Raw genomic sequence first — 22,284 nt, forward strand, 5'->3', positions numbered from 1 at the left:
TGCTGCCTACCTTTTGGTGATGGACATGGCTACAGGCCTGGTTGCTGGGTTCTGTGCTTCTGAGAATCACCAAAAGAAACTCTCCCATCAGTGAGATGTGGAAACCTGGCACCTCCTGGGTATGAAGCTCCGGTTTTCTTCATGGCTCAAGCTGCTCCCTGTTGCCTTCAGATGGATCACAACTTAACACTGTCATAAAAACAGGACTGTAATGAAAGCTGCAGAGTCTGGTCACATGTATTTTTACCAGATTATCTGAATGTTTAAAACATTAAATAAAAGCATGTCCTTGGCTCTTATGAGTAAACAGTTAAGAGTGAATGGAATTACTCTAACAATACTCCACACCTGCAGATGGTGTCTCAGTGCTGGCACAATTACATATTAATTTCACCTCCCATCACGTATATGCTGTTGGTAAATCCAAGTAGAACTTGAGACTAAAGAACTTGAAGTTCTTTACTGTGAGGGTTCTGAGACACTGGAACAGGCTGCCCAGAGAAGTGGCAAATGCTCCATCCCTGGTAGTGTTCAAGGCCAGGCTGAACAGAGCCTTGGGCAACACTGTCTAGTGTGAGGTGTCCCTGCCCATCGGGGGTTGGAACTAGATGATGTTAAGGTCCTTTCCAACCCAAACTGTTCTAGGATTCTAATACATTTTTGTTATTAAAAGCTTCAGAACTTAAGAATCTTTGTATCAACATGATCACTCATGGCAGCAATGTAATACGCACGGTGTAGCGCTGCCCTCTCCCCCTTCCATCAAATCCCCGTCTGTGCTCTCCTCCCAAACCATCCATTTTGAGCTGTGCTCCAGCACGGAACCTGACCAAGAGTAACATATAAGTTACAGGATTAAATAAGATTTTATTGTCACATTGAACTGCTTTGTCAGAGATGTACATTTTGCAGGTTTCTGTGCGGAATAAAACTCAAGAGACGGCAGTTGCCATCTTGTCAATCTTGATTTCAACACACACACACGGACACCACCTGGACCACGGGCGCCAGCACAGGGCCAGTGGTAAGAGCAGAGCAAGTTCTCTGTTCAATGGATTGCAACGCTCCAACAGAAAATGCATCAAGTTAAGGCTAATGAGAATAATGTCAAAGAGTTAAACCAGCCCACGAGATGTTTAAAGGTGGAAGCACTCAAGAGAAGAGTGGCAACTCTAACACCTCGGGTTTTCCATCTGCTTGATTTAGTATAGGTAAGGAGAGGCTAACGAACAGACTTGTGTCTACATATACAATCCATACTGACATTGTAGTCTTTTGTAAATCCAATGTATTGCAACTGCTTTGTTGTTCTGGGTGCAAACCAAAGAAGTGGTTATTCACCCCCCGCCCCAAGCAGTAAATGCTTACATGACCTCATCTTAAAATGTGTGGTTTCCCATTGACAGATCAGGGATAGAGTCCAATAATACAAACATCTCAGTGGCACAATTTCACATGTTTTGGGCAATGTTAGCATACAAGCAGTACTTAAATAAAAGTAAGTGCATCCAAACATGAAAGTCTCTAAATATACCACACTTCATTTATCCCAATTTTCTGATAAGAGCTGTAATTCCAATTAAAATAGTCATTTACGTGTTCCACCCAAAGGAAGAGAGGTAATAAACCCAGGGGACTCTCCAACCAACCATCTCCTACCCTATCTCCTACGTATTACATGAAATAACTCATCTAGGAGCGTAAAACCAATACTCAGATGCAAATAAAATGCGAGAAGCAGTCTCTGATGTTTGTAATTTGCAGACTCCAAAGTCCACTCCTGATGGAATTAGCTACTTCTCTCAGTCATTTACTCCTGTATGTGCACTCGGTGTTGATGCTAATGTAACAAATGAGACAAGAAATGAGGCTTAGTGTGGCATAAAGTCACTGTAAACCCAGCGGAACCAGAGGAATTCTATTCATGACATTCATTTGGATGATTTACCAGTGGTCCCACCCCCCCAAAGAACCACCCTTTACAGGAAAAAAGGCAACCATCAGTTGAAGTGAGACACACATTCTGCTAGTAAAAAAAGTGGAAACAAACCCCTTCTCTGTTCAAAGAGCATGCCAATAAAAGAAGGTCGACCACAGCTCCTCCCATCAGGCTTCTCAGGATTATCAAAACTTCTTTGCTTGCAAAGGCCAATTTGGCTTACCATAGAAAGCTATTCTGAAGGCGGCTGATACATGTATTCCCTTTCCAAACTGAAAATTCAAGGCATGATAGTGCAAGAGGTAAGTTTTGATTTGAGAACATTATTTGTAGACTAACTGTGCTTAGTTACTACATCCCAATTTATCGTCTTAAAGAAAATACGGCAACAAAAGCTACAAGATCTCTATAAATCTCATCATTTGCCTAAATTTACCAGTACATCCATGAAGCTCATCAGTATTAGTACAACTTGATTATCCTAATGATTCCATTACAAAACTTGCAAAATGTATCACAAGGTGAATAAACCCTCTAGTGCAAGTCTTCTACATGTTGTGTGCACAGTTAAATCCTGTGTAGTTCATTTCCTCCGGGTTAAATCCCCAAAATCTGTCGGTAACAACTGTGAAAAAACAGTGTTGTGGATTTTTAACCCCCTCCCCATCAAATCTGAGATGTTTGAGTGTTCCTGGAGTCACCATCAGGATGTGCTGAAGGTCGGGAATCTCTTGTCTGTGAGTATTCACTGTCAGAGGACTCTGCAGGTTCAAGCAAGTTTTCATAATCACTGTCTTCTGATTCATCAACATTGTCACCAACCGCTCTTTGGGAAGACGGCATGGATGCTCCATTACCAGAATATTTCAATCCTGTGTTTGTGGAAACATAACTGGAAGAACCTACTGCTTGAGGTCGAGGCATAAAGACATTGCTTTCTAGGAGACTGGGGCCCACAGTACTTTCTTGATTGCTTGCATTGAAATCGGAATACGGAGGAGGAGGATCGGAGACATCCGGATCTTCAAGCGTGCAGCCTTCCACAGCAAATCCAGTGTAGGACATTCGTGGAACAAACATAGGTTCCAAGTTATCTGTTGGCATCTGCCTGCTTAAAATTGCTTGCTGCATTCCTACAAAAGCAAAGAACATTGGTGTACTTACTGCTTACTTTGCAATATGCTTTACATAATCTAGGTGTAACACAGCACACCCTGCCCTTAGCTGTTCCCTCTCTTGCTGGCTGGTTACTGTTATTAAGTGCTCATCCTTGGCATTGCTTTCAAACTCCAGCACTGGATATTTTCCTCTCAGCTTCCACTATCCATCTTTCACAATTCTGATTTCTACATTGATGACTACATAAGACACTAACCATCATCTTACATCTTGCTTCTTACTGCATTGTCCTTTGAGCTTCAGAACGAGTATCTTCCCTAAATTTAGCAGGGCCCCCATGACACTCATCAATATTAGCACAACTTCATTATCCCAGTGATCCCATTACAAAACCAAAAGATGGCAGAAAGCAAATGATCTATCCAAGAGCAAGCGTGCTACACTGTTATGGGCACAGTCATCCTGTACAGTTCATTTCCTCCAGTGTAACTCCCCTAAAAGCATAGCTACAGGAAGTGTCCATAACCTGCTGCTCTTTCCACCTCATCCCCTCTTTGTATTTCTCTGTTCCTTCTCACTTCAAAAAGTAGCTCTGCCAGGACTCATTGTGCTGCTTGTCCTGGTTTCAGCTGGCAGTTAATTCTCGTCCTAGTAGCTGCTGCAGTGCTGTGCTTGGGGTTTAGTCTGAGAACAATGCTGGTAACACACCAATGGTTCAGTTGCTCTTCAGTAGTGTTGACCCTAATCAAGCACTTTTCAGTCTCTCATGCTCTGACAGTGAGGGGGAGCACAAGAAGCTGGGAAGGAGCACAGCCAGGATCTAAGCTAGCCAAAGGGGTATTCCATACCACAGCATGCTATGCCCAGCATGTTATGCCCAGGGGGAGTTGGTCAGGGTGGCTGATCACTGCTTGGGGACTAGAATGGGTCAGTGGGTGCTGAGCAACTGTATTGTGCATCACTTGTGATTTAGGTTATAAGTGTTCATTTTTCCCTTGTTTTTTGTTCCCTATTATTAACAATATTATTATTTCTATTGTTATTATGTTTTACTTTATTTCAATTATGAAACTGTTAAATTTCAATTATTAAACTCTTAAAACACACAGGTTTTACCTTCTTCCAATTCTCCTCCTCATCCCACCAGAGGCATGTCTGTGTGGTACCTATTTGTCAGCTGGGCTTAAACCAGGACCCTGCTCCTCCCCACCTGTCTTACTCAGTACAGAAAGCTTGTTTCACTTTCAATCAGACCATAATCAGCTCCTGCTGCTGATGTTACACCTTGTAAATCACACTGTGTACTTTCTCTTACAATGCCCCTTGTGCTCTCATGAGCACCAGCAAAGAAGTTCCTTGTCATCTCCCCTCAAACCAGTGTATTAAAAGCTTGCCCTCCCAATATCTGTGATGGGGACCACCGTGTATCATGCTTACCTTCTGCTAGCATAAAAAAGTCTATACTCCTATAACTCATATTTAGATTTCCAATTAGCTAGCTGAGCAAGACTCACCCTTTGAAGCTGTGTTTCTATAGCCCTGGCACAATGATCCACAGTCAGGGCTCTGGCACTACTGTAACACCGCTATGTTGTTCACTGTACCTGGAAAAGCTGGGCACCATCCCTGGTATTTGTTCCCTATGGAAGGCCATACATAATGGGTAAAACTACCACTTCCACATTTTGATTTCTATTTCAGTAATTGTACAGTTAGACAGTGGCTATAAATATTGTTTTCTGCTAAGGACAGGGGCTCTTTCCAAGCCATGTGATTTTAACAATTAAAGCAAGAGCAAAAGCCACAGGTATGTGTTGCCTTTAAGGATTTCACAGCACCTCCATGTTTCCTAAGGAACAGACAGTAATACAAGCACTATGAGGACTAAAAATAAACAGCTGAAGAACTGGTTAAAGAACAACTGCAATGGACTCATCAAGATGAAGTTCCCACAGCTCTGCACCAGAACTATACTCACATTAACCACCTAAATGATGGAATTTAATCAGCACATGCTTATTAAAATTAGATGGCACCATGCTAGTAATAGCTGCAAGTGTATCAGAGCAGGAATTTGAGCTTAAATGAGATGATTTAGACAATCATTTCAGGAAGACAAGCACAGGAATAATGAACTGCACGACCTGCAAGATGAGGAACTATGACATCCTTCTGCAGCTTTACTGGTGATTTATGCATGCTGTGAATCTCAACATGCATTAAGTGTGCTCAGCTGTTGAGAAACGCTATTATTTTAGTACGTACTGCAACGGTTAGGACTACAACTGGGATACTGCTCCTCATTTTGAACAACACAATTCAGTAGGGAAAAGATGGAGGAACTCTATAAAAGAAAAGGACTCGTCAGAGGTCCAGATATCACAGAATCAGAGAGCAGTTTGGGTTGGAAGGGACCCTCAAAGGGCATCCAGTCCAAGCCCCCTGCAATAAGCAGAGAAATCTTCATCTAGATCATGACCTAAGAGGAAAGACTGCAATAACAGGGATATCATGAGAAGACTGAGGAAGCAGTTTCAGTCTTCAAATGTACGTTAAGAGGCTGCTGTGGAAAGGCAAGCAGAAAGCTGCTTGAATTAGAGGAGTATACATTAGGCATGAGCAGAAGCTTCCTTGTAGGAGGGTTTCTTCAGCACTAGCAGATACTGATGTTTTACACTGGTTTCTGACTGGTTATTAACCTCCAAGCATCTGTCAGAATTGACACCTGTATGTGTAAAGCTGCCTTGCAGATAGGGGATAGATAGACTTACTGCAACACCATAGTTATGGAAAAGGCAAAAAACAAGGCTGAAGAGTTCCTTTAGTCAAGTCATTCCCTTCAGGAATAAAAATTCCCTCAAGTGGCTGTGTAACAGCCTCCATTTCTGGTCCACAATACAAGAAATGGGAGATTTCCTAGCACCTGGGCAGTGCATGGCACGCATTATCCCCTGTAACATGCTTACTACACACACAGAATCATTTCAGTGATGTGGCAAGTAAAGTCTCAGCTGCCTTTCATGCAGGAGTGTTAAAGTCATAACCTGGTAACCAAAAACTCAGAAGAATAACAAGCCTTCCCACACCACCACCACCACAGGAATCTGAATCCCTTTCCCTCCAGCTCAGGGAATGATTAAGTGGAACATTTAACTCCCTAAACCCAAAGAACTTGAGAAAAGGGAGAGAACAGAAGGCCAGCTTCAGTATTTAGCTACTCACAGCTAAAAATACTGCCGGCATCCAAGCTGCCTGTTTGCTTGGTTCAGCCCTCTCACATGATTTTCTGCTCTGGCATAAATTTTCAGTGCAGCATTTGCATCTTTGCTGGTAGCACCTAGAGGCTAGCACCGACTGCTCTTCCTCTTCCTCCCCCATCTTTTGCCATATGGGCTGGGATCAGCTCCAGTCACACTAAATACCCAGCTCTATTCCTCACTTGCACATGTAGTAGCAGTTCCCTGGCTGTTTCATCTACAGCCAAGCAGGAAATAGCAGTGACTCATGCCACTTCCACCTTTCACATGGGCTGTGGTTGATGCTGCCTCTTCACCTTATCTCTGAGGCTCAGAGAAGGAAAAAGCTGGGCTGACAGGTCAAACATTGCTCTGAAATGCTGTAACAGGAGAAAATAGCCAGTTATAGCAGCAGAGGGGCCTATTGCACAGTTTAGGGTGTTAACCCATCTTTCAGTCTGAGATATATCTTTAGGTAACAAGATAAACAGATAAAAACCATCTTGTAGCTAAAATGTCAACAGTTATTTGCTTATCATTTCAACACAAGGAAGAAAGAGGCAGTGTTTGCTAAAGTTATGTGCTTTTTTGCCTGTCCTTTGCTTCTACTCTCCACCTTCAGCCTTCCATTACACTCACAAATTAAAGTAGATCAGCAATGCTTCCATGGCAAGGGCCAGGCTCTTCACAAAAGCCTATCTACTGCTAAGCAAAAGTCCCATGAAGCCACATTCCATCTCTAGGAAGGAGGAAGCAACCAGCCAAGTATGTTCACTCACCAGGTCCCACTGATACAGAAAATCATGGAGCAGCAAAAGAGGGTGAATATACGTCTAGTACTGCCTCTCCCTACCAGTCCTGAATGCATATTATGAAAACATGTATTGCTAATCCAAAATGCAGAACCAACCCTAATAAAACCATGGATTTTTAATGGGACTTACTTGCACCATGGAAACTTAAACCCAATCAACTTGATACTAACACAGGTCTTCAAAGCACAGCAGGAGTATAGTTTCTGCATTCAGACCTTCACTAGAATCACTGTACAGATTGTACTGCCTTGAATAAATTACTGCATACATATTATCTTGAATAAAGAATTACTCAGTTCAGCTTCCCCCAACACACTGGTTATAGAGAGTGGCTATAAGCCTGCAAGAAGGACACTATTTCTATAGTTTCATGGACTTAAAACTACTATAGATTGAAATTCCTACCCATGATGATATGGTACTTGAAATAGGCAGGTGAATTCCAACACTATTCTACATTTAAATAGTTTCTTCCACTTTCTAGCAGATACTCCTGAAGACACAAATGACTTCAAAATAGACTTTTGGAAAGATTTAGCTTAACATTGAGAAGTGGTGTTTCAATTCTAGTCATGTTCATCACTAAGTCAGCAAATAATGCAAAATTGCTAAGTTAGGATTCAGAGACTATGAAGGGGGAGAAAAGGATAAAAATGCAGATGCTCTGAATCAGTGCTGAACGACCCAATATAACCACTAACAGCTACAAGGTCAAAATGCAGCTAGACAGCACTTGAGATGACCTATACCAATGTTCATCACTCATGCACTCATTGCCCTTCATGCAGTTTGTCTAGTGTCCAGTAACAGAACTGAACTCTAACTTCATTAATGCTGGGCTCATATTTGGAGATAGGAAAAGGGAATAAAGATTTCAAAAAGCCACTGATAGCTGCTGGCCTGTGAACACAGTACCCTGTCTCTATGAAACACTGCAAATGGAATCTCTCCAGTGTTTAGCTTTGCTTTTTCCATTCCTGGCTTTGCTCCACTTTTCCTTTCCTGCAACTGATGTTTTCCTCTCTTAGTTCCAGAACTGACTTACTTGTTCTTTCTCTATAGCTCTCTCCTGTGTTTAAAATTCATTCACACTGGATGACTCCTACAGACACACCGGAAGTACACATCCTTTCACACTTCAGTTATCACTCAGTGTAAATCCATCCTATACCCTTCCCAATGGGATTTACTTTTTCTTTTGCTATAAGCTATCAAGAATACAACTCAAAATAATCCCACAAGATATTCTGTCCCTACAACATCTGCTTCTGAAACAAAAGAAGTAAAAGGCAACTTACTTATTTCTTGTTCCTTTTCACTTTTCTTCTGTGCGATTTGCCTTTTTAACTTGTCTACTTCAGCTTGAAAAGATTCAACCACACGTTCGCTTTTCTCTACATCTATACATACTGCCTAGGAGAAAACATGAAGATAGGCAAAGATATTGCAAAAATACAGGAAAGACTTTCATGACCACATTAATAAAGCTATTACCAGACAAGAAACCATTCAAAGCACAAACTAAGAGCAGGAGTTAACTATATCGCAGCATAATACTCAACCTGAAGATGGGTTTCTTCACTGGCTCTTGCCAATTCCCAACTGCTGCACAATAGGAAAAGCATTTCCAAATAATTCATCATCACAGCAAGATCCAAACTTAGTTCTTCCTGCTTAGTGCAAGAGACTTTTTACTACACTGTAGTTAGCACAATAATGATACTATAGTAGCATGATTAAAATGTACTAGACCAAATTTGGACTGAGGTATGAAAAAGTGGTTGAGGTATGAAAAAGTTGATTCAATACAACTGTTACAAGCTCATCTCCTGGCTGATACCTCAGGTAAACAAACAAGACTATGGATTTTCAACAAGATTTCCCTATACTGGTTGGAAATTGATGTAAAATACTCATAGAAGGAACTGAGTTAAAAGCAGCTCTGGATAATAGTGATTTCTAATCTAAACATGTTATAGTGAAGATTTAGTCTATTATGGAGATAATAGTTTACTTACTGACTCAGAAATTCAGTACTGGTCATTATACATATGACCAGTTTTGAAGAGTACACAACTCTAAAAGCACTGATGTGTCTTAAACCAGTAAATCTCTACCCATTTACCGGCTCTTCTCCAAAAGGTTACTAGTAGTGATCTTACCTACAAAGCTGAAACACATTAACCATGCTTTCTGCTCCACATCTAATTTTTATAGAAGATTACATAAACCCTTCCAAGTAATTCTTGATGAATATCACATTCCTTACACTAGAAATAAGCAAACTTATTTGCAGTCTTGTCACATTCTCTGTGGAACACTTTAAAGATAAGAGCTCCTGGAGTTAGCTAACACCTAAGTTACTTTTAAGCCCTGCAAACAATGTAGACCAGCACGATTTACATGGTGAAATATAACAAGGTCATAGTTTCAACAGGTATAAGACAACTCCCTGATTGATGTTGCATTTTCCAGACACTAATGCAAACAGCAGCAAGAGCATGAAAGGATGTACGTGCTCTTGGCAAAAACAACCTTACAGAATGCCATTAGCTAATGGGACAGACCTCTGACAATAAATGTGCATGCCTCTTGAAGCTGGCACAAAAGCTGTCCCCCTTCCTAATTGCGAGTTGTTCACCTTACAAGGCAGGGCAGAAAGTAGCAACTTCCATTAAGAAATAGTAGTTCTCCAGTGCAAGAAGGTCAGGGGATGGTTGGTGGAATTACTGCCTTGCTCTCTCCTACATGTGCCAACCAGCAAAGCTGGAGCAGAGATACAAATCCCTCCAGGGCAGATGCAAGGGGAAAGCCTGGAAATAAGCTGTGACTACAGCACAATTAGCAGATGTGTGTGCTCCTGAGGGAGCAGAGCTACGCTGCTCTTCACACAGGACAAGCTGTGAAGTGACAAGCTCACATTTAGTAGATTTGACACTCCAGGCACTTTCAGATGCTTTGCCACATTTGGAGCAGGATTCACTCATGTTCTACACAAAACATTCACAAGTTTTAACTAACAGATGGAGCTCTTTGCTGCATGCTACATACTAAGAGCCAGGAGTCATTTTTAAACTGAGACAGGCAAGCCTTTAAAGCTGTGCAAATCCCCACAGCCTTCAGCAAGGCTTTTCTTCAACACATACTCTTAAAAATAGCTGATGTCTCCCAGAAATCCCTGAGCATTAAATCATTCTCACTTGCAAAAGAGAAAGAATTGGTGCTATTTAGATCAACCACTTCTACAGCAGCCTTTGCAAATGCACACATTAAATAGAACCTGACACATTCAGACATTTTCCTACAGTTCATGATGAAGTATGAGCTCTAACCACTCCCGGGTTAGCCAAATAAAAGACACCACATGCAGAGTGAGCAATATTAACTGAAGGAATTTACCTGTACTTTTTCCTGAAGTGCATTATAAACCTGATAGATAGCCCTGATGTCCTTCATCACTCCATCTTTGTCAAAAAAGTCAGTACTAAAAAAGAAGCAGAAATCATTAGTCAGAAAAGCCAACTCAAGGTTCCAGCTCATGCTGCCTGTGAATATATATAGCTATATATAAAAAATGCATTTTATGTTATATTGCTAAAAAAATACCATACTCTCAAGAACCAAAATCTGGACAGCAGCATATTCAACACCAAAAATTCCTTCTGGATCAAGAAAGTTCCACTGGATGAGACTGAACTTATGCAGAAATCTTTAAGCTTGTATAATGTCACTGTTAACAGTCAGAAGAGCTACTTCAATGCTGCATTTACAGCATTTAGTTAGAATTACTTAAGAAAAACAAGAAGACTTCAACACTCCCAAGCAAGAGATCAAGTTTTACACTGAGACTGCACACAGAATTCTTTGGAGGGGGTGTGGGTGGAAATAAACCAAGGAACTCCCAGCCAGAAGGCCCACAGCATCAACTGGCCATAGGAACTCCACTTTCCAGATCAGTGTACTGAATCCTCTTTGTTCTAAAAGATTCAATTCTAAGCAGGAATAAAAGCACACTAGAGCTGACCATTTTTCTCCAGTACTATTTTTTTCCTGCTTGAAATGGGTATTTGTAGTGGATGGCACAGAAGGTAGAGCTTGATGCCTGTACTTCATTTGCAAAGGAAAAGTCCTTACCCATGTTCCTTAATAACTTTGGCATAACTCTGAGAAGTATTTGGCACTGAAGAAACTTTGTATTCCTGTTGACTAGTGTTGCCTAGATTTGGAATAGTAAGTGACACTCTTTGATTATACCTGCAGAGAAAGTGGAGAAAGACTTCTTAATTCATATGCAAAAGATTATTTCCAATAACCTTGGTATCATTATCCCACCTCTCTGATGATCACAAGTCATAGACAATTAAAACTTCTGCGTTAGGTTTATTAGAAAAGCTGCTAAATACTGCAAGTCCTGTTCAAAATAAACACATGATCAGCTCCCTTGAGATGAACCTACCTCTGTGCCTCTTGAAACCTTTCAATTGTGCATTCAAACTACCACAGATACAAGATCGAAGCACAGTCAGGTCTATTATAATAAACACAGTACTAACATCTGATTACTCTTAAGAATATTTTGTTACTGTTGTTGCCTGAAGATTTAAAGACTGAAAAGAATTTTTGCTCATCCCAAAACTTTATTACTTGCACAGGAAAAATAACCCAACTGTCTTAGAATCCCAGAATGGCTTGGGTTGTATAGGACCTTAAACTCATCCAGTTCTAACCCCCTGCCATGGGCAGGGATGCCTCAGACTAGACCATATAGTTCAAGGCTCTGTCCAGCCTGGCCTTGAACACTGCCAGGGATCCCTAACAACTGGACACCAAAATAACACTTGGCAAACACAAAGCCTTCTTTATGTGTAAAGAGACTGTACAAACTCCAAAATAGTTCAGAGTATAAAGAATAGCAAGAAAAAGCAGAGCAAAATCTGAGGATTGGTTTATACGCAGAGATCACTTACCTTCGGTTTGGTCTAAAAAGCACATATTCTAAAGCATGTGTTGAGTTATTTGCAGTGGAAATGAAGCTGAAGAGGAGGAAGACAAGATCAGGCACTCCAAGAATATGGGTCAGCTGTTTATGGATGATGTGTTCTCTATATGACATTTGCTGCTGAGTGTTTCTCCTAAATCTGTACCACCCAATAACGTTCTGTAATGAAGTACATCAGAAATAAAGGATTAACTGAGAGATACAGATTTACCTTCTGATAATGAAGTTGCTGAAACCCTAGTATCATGTGAATTAGTCAATAGCCTTATTACAACAAAATCAGCCTGAATTACTACAGGTTTGCACCTATTAACCTGAAACAAGTGACATCTTATTACAACATGCCTACTTACTGCTCCACCTGACTGTGCTACAAACACCCAAGTGCTAGTCAAGAGCCCACTGCCAATATCCTTCAACTGTCTCATTTTAGCAACAAAACCTTGGAGAATCTTCACCTTATTAGACTCAAGCTGTTTTCACACACAGCAGATGTGGGTTTTCTGTAGCACTACATATTTCAACTGCCTATTCACTTGTATTGATTTGTAAGGCATTTCCAGTGCTTCACAAACATGTTTGCAAACTCACGGCTGCTGATGAAACACATGGGCCTAATCTGCTGGGTGCAATAAAATTATCTCATTGTGTATTGAATTGTGAAAGATTCTTATGCAGATCAGATAAGATCCATTCTAATTCCATGATTATATTGTATACAACATGTATTGAGCTCCTTTCCTTCATGCAAATTAACAATTAATTGAAGAGATTGATGAAAACTGACTCCTCATGAGCAATTTGGGTTAGGAAGAGTCTCAAGAATATGTACTATCATGTAGTGATGTATTAAGACTGAATATATATATATTCAGTGGAATAGAGCAGATTTTAGATCTTCTACATCTTGCCAGAGCCTCCCTGCAAGGTAGGTTCTACTAAAGTAAAATTCAACTGAAAACTAGTGGGAGACAGCTTCAACTTGTCTTTTGCCTTGTCTCCTGAAATGGGAACTTAATATGGTGCTCTAGAATAGAGTTATGGGGTTACAGAATTCAGGATCTGAGACTGGCAACTCACTCCATCATCAGCATATAGACATACATGTCTGTATGTACAAATAGACACACAAACCACCTATGTACTCAGCCTAAATATGTTAGTATACACAGAGGAGTTCATTCTGAGAGCACTTGCTGGAAGAAACAGACAAGAAAGCAGCATTATAATCATCAGTGTTGCAGAAGTTGCACAGATTGAGGACTTGCTTCCCTAAAGATCCCTCCTCCTTGTCTGCAAGCAAAAGTGAACAGAAAGTAGACTGCAAATGCAATTAGCAATTGAGCAATGCTTTGCATAACGATTCACACAGTAGGCATTCTTACTCAGAGGAGTGACAGTTACACCTGAGTCACCTGTAGGGGACAGAAACCCCAAGAGTTGGCCGTGCCTTGATAGTTTGCTACTACTGTAACACAACCAGCAGTGCTATGAGCAGATGGAACGATGTTGGTTTGCTGCTGCTTGGTAAAAATGAATCGAACAAGAACAAAGGTCTTGTTTTAATCCCCCTTACCTTGTACTAGCTGTGGCACTAACCAGACCTCATCAGCCAAATTCATGTACTAGATGCTTTCCTGCTGGGTCTAACAAGGTCCACAAGTTGCCATAAACTGAACCATGCAAGCTGTCATCCATCTTTCTACTGGTGGATTCACTTCACTACCTGAGAAATCACATCTTCAGCCCTGCTCTTTGATGCATTAGTTCAGAAGAACTTCTGAATCAGTTATTCAGTAAGCAGAAAGACAGTGCATTATAAGTGTGGAAGGAAACCTTGAAAAAGGTTTGATTCTTCGCCACATAGCTCCTAAAATTGAATCTTCTTAATACTAGTTGTGCTACTAACGACATACACATGATGTAAAGCTATGACGGCACTTGACATAACTGATAGAACAGTTTGGCCAGTTTAAACCTGACAGTGCAAAAATAGCAATTATCACTGCAACTCTTTAAAACAAATTACTTAGAGCAGGTTTTCACGTCGGCTACATCTTGGTTGGTGTCAGCAGCAGAGGACACAATCACTATGCTCCATGTGTGGCTCAGAAATGAGTGGGTTAATACCAGCTTTTCACTGTTGGAAATACAAGCTTAAATCCTTTCCATTTCTTCAGGGAATTCAGACATTACCCCCACCTAAGTACCACAAATCCACCAAGTGCTGTGCAGAATAAACCTTGAATCAAACTAAACCATTAAGTTTGTGAATGAAGGTATTGCTTCTAGTTAGCTACCTTGGTTTTCCACACCCATCTTCTACTGACCAGAAGGAGGAAAAGATAGAACTTACTTTTCTTCGGTCTTTAAGAATCCTGTCCAAACTCTCCTCATTAACCTTGCCTGCATAGTCATAAAAGCTTGAACCAAAAAAGGAAGAGAGAAAGGTAGGTACAGTTTACACACACACATTATACATAATTTATACTGTTCTTCAAATAGGTGACATTCTATACATTACAAAGCAGGTTCTGTAGTTTCACCTTTATTAACATAGGTCAGTATTCACACCACCTACTTGGGATATCTGCCTGGTGCCATATAGAGCACAGTTAGAAGCCTTGGTTTGAATAGAGACAGTTGCTTACAGAGAAATGTGCAGAGCATTGCAATTAGATGCGTAACAGTAGCTGGAGCAAAAACTCGAACCACTTTTAAACCACTAATAATGAAATACAAGAGGCCTGTAATTATTAGGTTTAAAATGCTTTCATTGCAGACATTTGTTAGGTGCCCAGTATTTCCCTGTCAGTCGCTACAAGGAGCATGTACATCATGGACTGTGTTATTTCATTTTGACCAGCATCCTGCTTTGAGAAGGACCAGCTTTCTCCCTGCTGAAGAAGAAAGGAAAGCAGAGCCATTTACATGCAGCTACAAATCAATTTCTTGAGCTCCATTCCTGCAATTACATTCATATGACTGGACCCTTGTAGCCAAACCAGCTATCCTGAGGTCAGCAAGAACCCAAAGTATCACCATCTATCCATATGGCTCTGCTTATGAAACCCAGACCTGACCCCTAAAATGTTATTCTGAAGTCATGACAGATTTCAGAATTTATAAATCTGTATCTACCAGGTTTATAAATTCAAGTAGATCACACTTCTGGAGCAAAGGGAAAACACCTGAAAATCAGTTCCTCCCTCACTTACCTGCCAAGTCCTCAGTCTCTTTCAAGAGCTGGTATCGCTAACAGCTAAAGCAGTGCAGGAAAACACTCTGGTTTAGAGGTCTATGATGTCAACTCTTGAGTGTGGGTGGTCAAAGAAACACAACAGAAAATCCCAAGCTCAGGACTTGGCTGGTAAATAAGGGTGGAAATAAGATTTGTTCCAAGTTCTTGTGAATCTTAAGGCTGCAATTAATTACTAATTTGAGATACTACATAACATTTGCATAACCTTTTCAATTCGTGCTCACAGTATTTATGCATTCCAGTAAGCAGTGCACACCCGATTCTTCCCCTTCTCATGGGATGAGCAACTAGTACATAACAAAACACCTTCATTTCAGAACTGCATAGAGAAATCAGTCCTTTTAAAATCCTTCCTTCTTATTCAGTTCTCACATGCTGGTAAAAGCACTGGAACCAAGCCTGTTATTCTCAACATCAGCAGTGCCAGCTTACAGGAATAGAGTGGATGAGCATTAGGCCTCCTCAGACTGGCTACACTGAAGTCAAAAGGATGAAGCAGAATGCCCCAAAATCAGCATCTGCTGCAACTAACAGAAACCAACAGCCTGTTCTGGTGTTATAAAAGCTCTATGAACTGTGAGTTTCCCCTATGCTCCGAAGTAAACGAATTCATCAGTTTTCTTGTGCAGAAAGCACGCAGTGAAATACAGACTCCTTCCTCCCTCAGCTCAGTTACTAACAACCAATTTCTTGACTGGGGAGAAGCAGTAAATGTGATGGGGTTTGATATGAGCTGCACAAAGCATCCCCAGGAACCACAAAGAGGCTAGGAGAGCCTCGGATGTTATCTTGATGTGGAGAGTCTCTAGCATTTAAATCACTGGGTTGAGAGTATCCTCTCTGTAATTATCAGACAGCAAATGATAGACTGCAACTTTTCTTTCTAATGCAACCAATGTCAAGTCTAATATCTAAGGTACTGACTCTTAACTAGTCAGAAAGCTCTAGAAAGAGACAAGAGGAGAGTAATTGGATGCTCCTTTCACAAAGATTAATTGGGAATCCCTTCTAGAAGGAATTTCTAGACAGCAGTTTACAAGCCATCACTGTGTAACAGTGATGGTTCTAGAGAAAAGCTACATGTGAAGAGATGGAAGCTGCTAAACAGAATATAACAGATCTGTATTTAACTTACATTCGGGAGTATAGGAGATCAGAAAGCAGAAGTAACGAGTAAGTTGAAGGTTCCAGAGTATTAGTCAGTGCAAGTGAATACAACTAACTAGAAAGCAGTCTGTTAACCCAGCGAGTTACTAAGGTGGGTGTCAGGCCCAAGCACAGCTAAGCTAAGGCTACAGTGATTCAAACTGGTTTTGACATTAACCCTAATTATCGGAGTGAAATGATTTGACCTGACTGCTACTCTATCTCCACTCACTACACGAGGTGGAAATGCAGAGGGATAGAGCAAAAAGCCCACAGAGGCCACCTTGGCACCCTTTCTAACCTAAATGCTACTAGAACTATAAACTCACACTTTTATTGCCAGGGTTGGTGCCATTTACATGTATTTCTGTAATGCTGTCAGATGAGTAAGCATTGCAATGATAGACACATTTCAAATGCTGATATATTTCACTCTTTATATTCTGCAAGCACCCCAGGAAGACAACAGAAAATGCTTACCTAAAGAGTTTTGAACAAGGCTCATGGTTATGGATTTCTGCAACAAACAAACAAAAAGAGACATATGTCCAAGTGCTGAAGGTAAGGAGGAATTACAGGGGCAAATCTTGCATGAACCTTCCACATCACAGCTACTGAGCAAATAACATTTGTGTCACACCACACGCTGCCATTAATGTCTCAACAAGACCTGATGACACAGCACCAGACCCGGAAAACAAACTTCTCTTCCTAAGCTGCCATTTTACACAGGGAAATACTTTACCAGTGAGCAAGACAGACACTTGTTCAGACACACCCAGGTCTATCTGAGCCTCAAGTACACACTTTGGGTATTATTTTATACTTGTGAGCTCCTCACAAAGACATTCGTGATATTTTTCTTTCTGATACACCTTTCCACAACAGTTTACTTGCTTTTATATACACTGTTTATGACAACAGCAATGAATAAAAGGGACAGGGAAGGGAATCACTGAAACATTATACACTGGAGTATTTATGAGGCAAAGCAAATAGAATCTATGATGCGAAAAGGGGCTAAACATCACTCCAAAAGAGCTGCAATTTCTGATGCTGTTATATGAAGATTTAAAAAGTCATTAGAAAGCAGAATATTTTACACTGAAGAGGTTGTAATAAATGCAAATATAATAAAATTAGTAACATGTAATAATGTAATAAAATGCAATAATTCAGATAATCCCAGACTGGTTTGGATTGGAAAGGACCTTAAAGCTCATCCAGTTCCAACAGGAGCAAAGAGCCAATCCACATCACCTCTTTAACACCAAGCATGACTTACAGATATTCTGTGGTATTTAGTACTCCTTTTAAGCTCTCTTCTACTCTCTTTACCAAATACAGTTTATCATTTATTAGTTTTTCATTTATTCTCATTAGTATACCTCAATCACCTAACTTTTGTGTGAAACTGTATTTGCTCAGCCTGACTAGTACTTCTGTAGCAGTATTACTTCAAGCTCTGATATTAGAACCCCACTGGAGTGTTTGGCAACAACTTTGTGTTCAGACTCTTCCTTCCTGGAGGGTGAGTCAACCACGAGCTGCTCTGAAAGGCAAAGCCTGCTCATCACTGCAGCCTCAGCACAGGCAAAATCACAGCTTCCAGGAACAACAGGATATACACATGAGCATATCAGCATATTTAGTCACTGTCAAAACAAGGCCCTGAACACCCATGGCAGGTGCACTGCTGAGAAACTGCATACCCACTGGCAAGAGCTCCTCATGATCCTCCTGTTGGAGCTACTGACTGACTTCATTTAGTTGTCAGGGAGGAATTCTTCCCTGTGAGGGTGCTGAGGTGCTAGCACAGGGTGCCCAGAGAAGCTGTGGCTGCCCCATCCCTGGCAGTGCTCAAGGCCAGGTTGGACACAGGGGCTTGAAGCAAGCTGCTCTAGTGGAAGGGGTCCCTGCCTGTTGCAGGGGAGTGGAACTGGATGAGCTTTGAGGTCCTTCCAACACAAAGCAGTCTGGGATTCTATGAATTGTTTCTAAGTGTAATCAACCCCATTACTTCCACACTGGCATCCAGGAACCTGTGGAAACAATCTGCTAAACAAAACCAGCAAGTGTAATACTCCAGCTTAGACCAACTCCTTCCAGCAAATACGTTGACTACAACAACTGAAAGTACATACTTGAATCTTGGGCTATTACGATGCTACACGGACCTTGTGCTCTGAAAAACAGGAAGCACAAAGCCTACTGCTCAGATTGCATGAAGCAGCTATTATTCAACATTAAAGTTTTGCATACCAATTTACTTTTATATACATATATAAAATACATATGTATTTTATACATATTACTGTACACATATACATATATTGTACATATATTAAAATACATATGTATTCTATATACATCTGCTATATATATACACGTATCTACTCAAACAGCACCACTGAACCTTGAGACAGCAGACACATAAGGATATTAATACTCATCTATGTCAATGCCACAAAACTGTCAATCCCAGTTCATGAGTGGAACTGGGAATTCAGGAGTTAATGTCAATGGATAAATACTGAAATAAAAATTTGGCAAACAAAAAACACAAGCAGCAGATCTGCAGGGTCAGAAATTCCATTAGAGATATTAACTGTAACTAAGGATGTTAGCTAACAAGGGACTAACTTTTAACACCATAAACACTTGTTTTATGAAACCATGCTGAGGCTGCCAGTGATAAGAGTGCTGTATCAGTCTGCCAACAACAACTCAGAGCAGTTATCACTGTGTCTGGTTTTGTCTGAGCAGAGCAGTCAGCTGCCTGCCCTTATACAAGGCTTTGATAGTGATTATACGCACACCAAACAAATCCTAGGCCTCCGGGTTTTGTGATTTAGCTCAACTGTAACAAGTTGACACTTCACGCTGTCACTGTAGCACCCATGTTTCCTTAGGAGTAACCGGAACAGAAAACTACTGCACCTTTTGGATTCTTGGATCCACAACCATCACTAATTTAAGGTGGCAAGCATCTGGAGATGCAACAGTGTAATACACACTGTCCATTAGTTCTGCATCAGAGTAACATTGCAGAGTCTATTACAAGCCATCTGTGTATTACCTCAGCTTTATGCGGACCCTGCTATGTTAGCTGGAATGAGATCCACACAGCCATGTACACATTCAGGTCTTTAAAGAAAGCATTTTAACATTGCGCTGCATATATGCAAACAAAAGGGGCATCTTCATTCAAGGGGTTCCTATTTTCTATAAAACACAGAGATAAAAACATGCACAGCTTTTCACTGATGTGTAAAAATATCTACTTCAATGAACAATACAACAGCAAGACCTTAGATCATCTTTTGCTTTTCACAACACCAACTGCATCAGCAATCAGTTGCACAGTCCCTGTATTTAGCAATAAATTGCTTGACAATATTCCCTGGTGAATCTTGCTGTACAGTGCAGGATGTCACCAACCACCAGCCATCCATCCATCCATCCAAACCCTCCACTGGAAATCTGCCCTTTCAGTGGCAGGAAATCAAGTAATGCATTTTTATATTGAGCACATAATTGTATTTAGGGAACTAACTCTAAGAGGCAACTCCCTGAAGAGCCAAAAGGCAAATGAGTAATTTCTCCATCACGAAACACAGATAAACGTCTTCAGTGATCTTTTCTCCATAAAAGGAGATGCATAAAACCCTGCACGCAGCAAAGGACCGTTTCCTTTCCTCACATCTCAACCACAAACACACAAATACTGTAGCAAACCTGATTCTGAAAGCCTGAAACACCTTGGGCTGGTCTCATAAGTGAAATAATTCTCACCAAATTGTGCTGAATATTGAAAAACTGAACTTCTTTAGAATTTCTCAAAGTTCTGTTACTTACCGATCACTTGCAGGAACTCGGTGTTGCTGATCTGTGAATCGCTAATGCTAAACGTCTCTTCTTGCCTCACCTCTCCCAGCAGAAATCCTTCCTACAGTTTTAAAGGGGGAAAAAAAAAGACTAAACATAGAAAAAAACCTCACTCTCTACATTTGTTTGCTGTAACTTTCTTAGCAATCAGTGGAAGAATTCAAACACAGATTGTGTTTGAAATACATCTCTGAGCTGCAGTAGGTACAACCTGTCCTTAAACTAATATTCCACTGAAAGCTTCCATACATAACACAACTTACAGAAGGCAAACACAGGTTATGTAAAAGAGAGCTCTGCCTCCAGGCCCAGCCACACAGGCATACACTGGATGAGGAAGACGCTTAAGCATCCTGATCTAGTTGAAGATGTCCCTGCTCATTGCGGGGGGTTAGATATCTGAGCTAGATAACTAGTTAGATGAGTTAGATGAACTAGATGAGCTTTGAAGGTCCCTTCCAACCCAAACCATTCTGTGATGCACAGTACCACTGCTGCTCTGGACCTTCAAAGCTAACGGGAAGTGGAGTTTACATTACTCACGTTTACATCTAGAGATTGAGCTGGACATTGAATTACAGCAGGGACCATAAAACTCAGAAGGTAACTCAAAGCCACCTTTTATCCTCCATCCCCACCCAAAATGAGGAAAGAGAACAAGTGGGAATCAGGTCCTTTTGGCATAAGCACCGAAACAGAGGTGCATCGTTTCCTGGTGTAGCGGTAAGGGAACAAGCTCAGACCGGAGATCTGTCAACTCCACAAGAAGATCTCGCTTCCGCCCTGTAACCGGGGTGCGTTGCCGGTGCTGCAGAACCAGCGCTCCCCTCACACACACTCACGCCGCTTTCCCACACGTGTTTTCCTGCCTGGAACCGATTCCCTGCGCGTGAAACGAGAGCCCCGCACCCGTGGAGAGCCCCGCGTCCAGCCCAGACCTGCCACAGCTGCGCAGGGCAGGCCCCGGCGGGTCTCCGAATCACAGCCCCAATACCCCACCTCCGAACAGGGGGCAAGCGACCCCCTCAGCACCTCCGCGGCGATGGGCACCGCTGTGCCACCGGCAACACCAAAGCGGGGCCGTTAACGCCAAGAGGTACCCGCGGCTGGGGCCCAACCGGCGGCGGCCCGGCTCGGCAGCGCTGGGAGGATGAAACCGAACACCGTAGCCCCAGAGACGCCCGCCCCGCCGCGCCGGGAAGCGGCAGCCCCCGGAACCTACGTGGTCGGCGCTGCTGTTGGCGCTGTAGTAGCAGACGGAACTGAACGTGTAGCCCGAGATGGAAGCCGCCATGATGGACACCGCCGCCGCCACCGCCGCGCCCACAAGCCACCGCGCGCGCCCTCGGATGGCTCACTTCCGGCAGCGGCGCGGAGGATCATGGGAAGTGTAGTTTCTTCTGCAGCCTGAACTGGTGCGGGGCTGGCACCGTCTACATAGTGCTGGGGGGCTGCCAGCGACCGGGAATGTGCTGAGGAGTGAACACCCACATGTGGTGAGTCCTGTGCATAGCCTGTTAAAATGAGATCGCAGAACCCCAGAATGGTTCGGGTTGGAAGGGACCTTAAAGCTCATTCAGTTCCAACCTGTGCCACGGGCAGGGACCCCTTCCACTGGAGCAGCTTGCTCCAAGCCCCTGTGTCCAACCTGGCCTTGAACACTGCCAGGGATGGGGCAGCCACAGCTTCTCTGGGCACCCTGTGCCAGCGCCTCAGCACCCTCACAGGGAAGAGCTTCTGCCTAAGAGCTCAGCTCAATCTCTTGAACCTCTGGCAGGTTCAAGCCATTCCCCTTGGCCTGTCCCTACAGGCCCTTGTCCCAAGCCCCTCTCCAGCTTTCCTGCAGCCCCTTTAGGCCCTGGAGCTGCTCTAAGGTCTCC

At 42.1% G+C, this 22,284-nt stretch overlaps 1 protein-coding gene and 1 long non-coding RNA gene across 3 annotated transcripts in view; one reads left to right on the forward strand and one right to left on the reverse strand.

Moving 5' to 3' along the window:
* Positions 1-22,284, forward strand: part of LOC133218066 (uncharacterized) — a 228,851-nt gene that overhangs the window by 193,769 nt on the left and 12,798 nt on the right. The gene's annotated exons all lie outside the window — the stretch shown is intronic.
* On the reverse strand, positions 844-21,758 carry ABRAXAS2 (abraxas 2, BRISC complex subunit). Of its 2 annotated transcripts, none has more exons than XM_061364096.1 (9): positions 21,627-21,758; positions 20,375-20,465; positions 16,997-17,033; positions 14,465-14,531; positions 12,077-12,267; positions 11,244-11,363; positions 10,509-10,593; positions 8,408-8,522; positions 844-3,072 (listed from the first exon to the last, which is right to left on the reverse strand). In XM_061364096.1, the coding sequence occupies exons 1-9, from the start codon at positions 21,696-21,698 to the stop codon at positions 2,606-2,608; spliced, it is 1,245 nt and encodes a 414-aa protein (XP_061220080.1). In that variant the 5' UTR covers positions 21,699-21,758; the 3' UTR covers positions 844-2,605. The 2 variants fall into 2 exon arrangements, with proteins under 2 accessions (XP_061220080.1, XP_061220081.1); XM_061364097.1 differs by lacking the exon at positions 21,627-21,758 and adding an exon at positions 20,948-21,229.

The sequence above is a fragment of the Neopsephotus bourkii genome, unplaced genomic scaffold (assembly GCF_033783945.1).
Source record: "Neopsephotus bourkii isolate Nb327-2 ecotype Australia unplaced genomic scaffold, CSIRO-AGI_Nbou_v1 NB_1189, whole genome shotgun sequence".
Lineage (NCBI taxonomy): Eukaryota > Metazoa > Chordata > Aves > Psittaciformes > Psittacidae > Neopsephotus > Neopsephotus bourkii.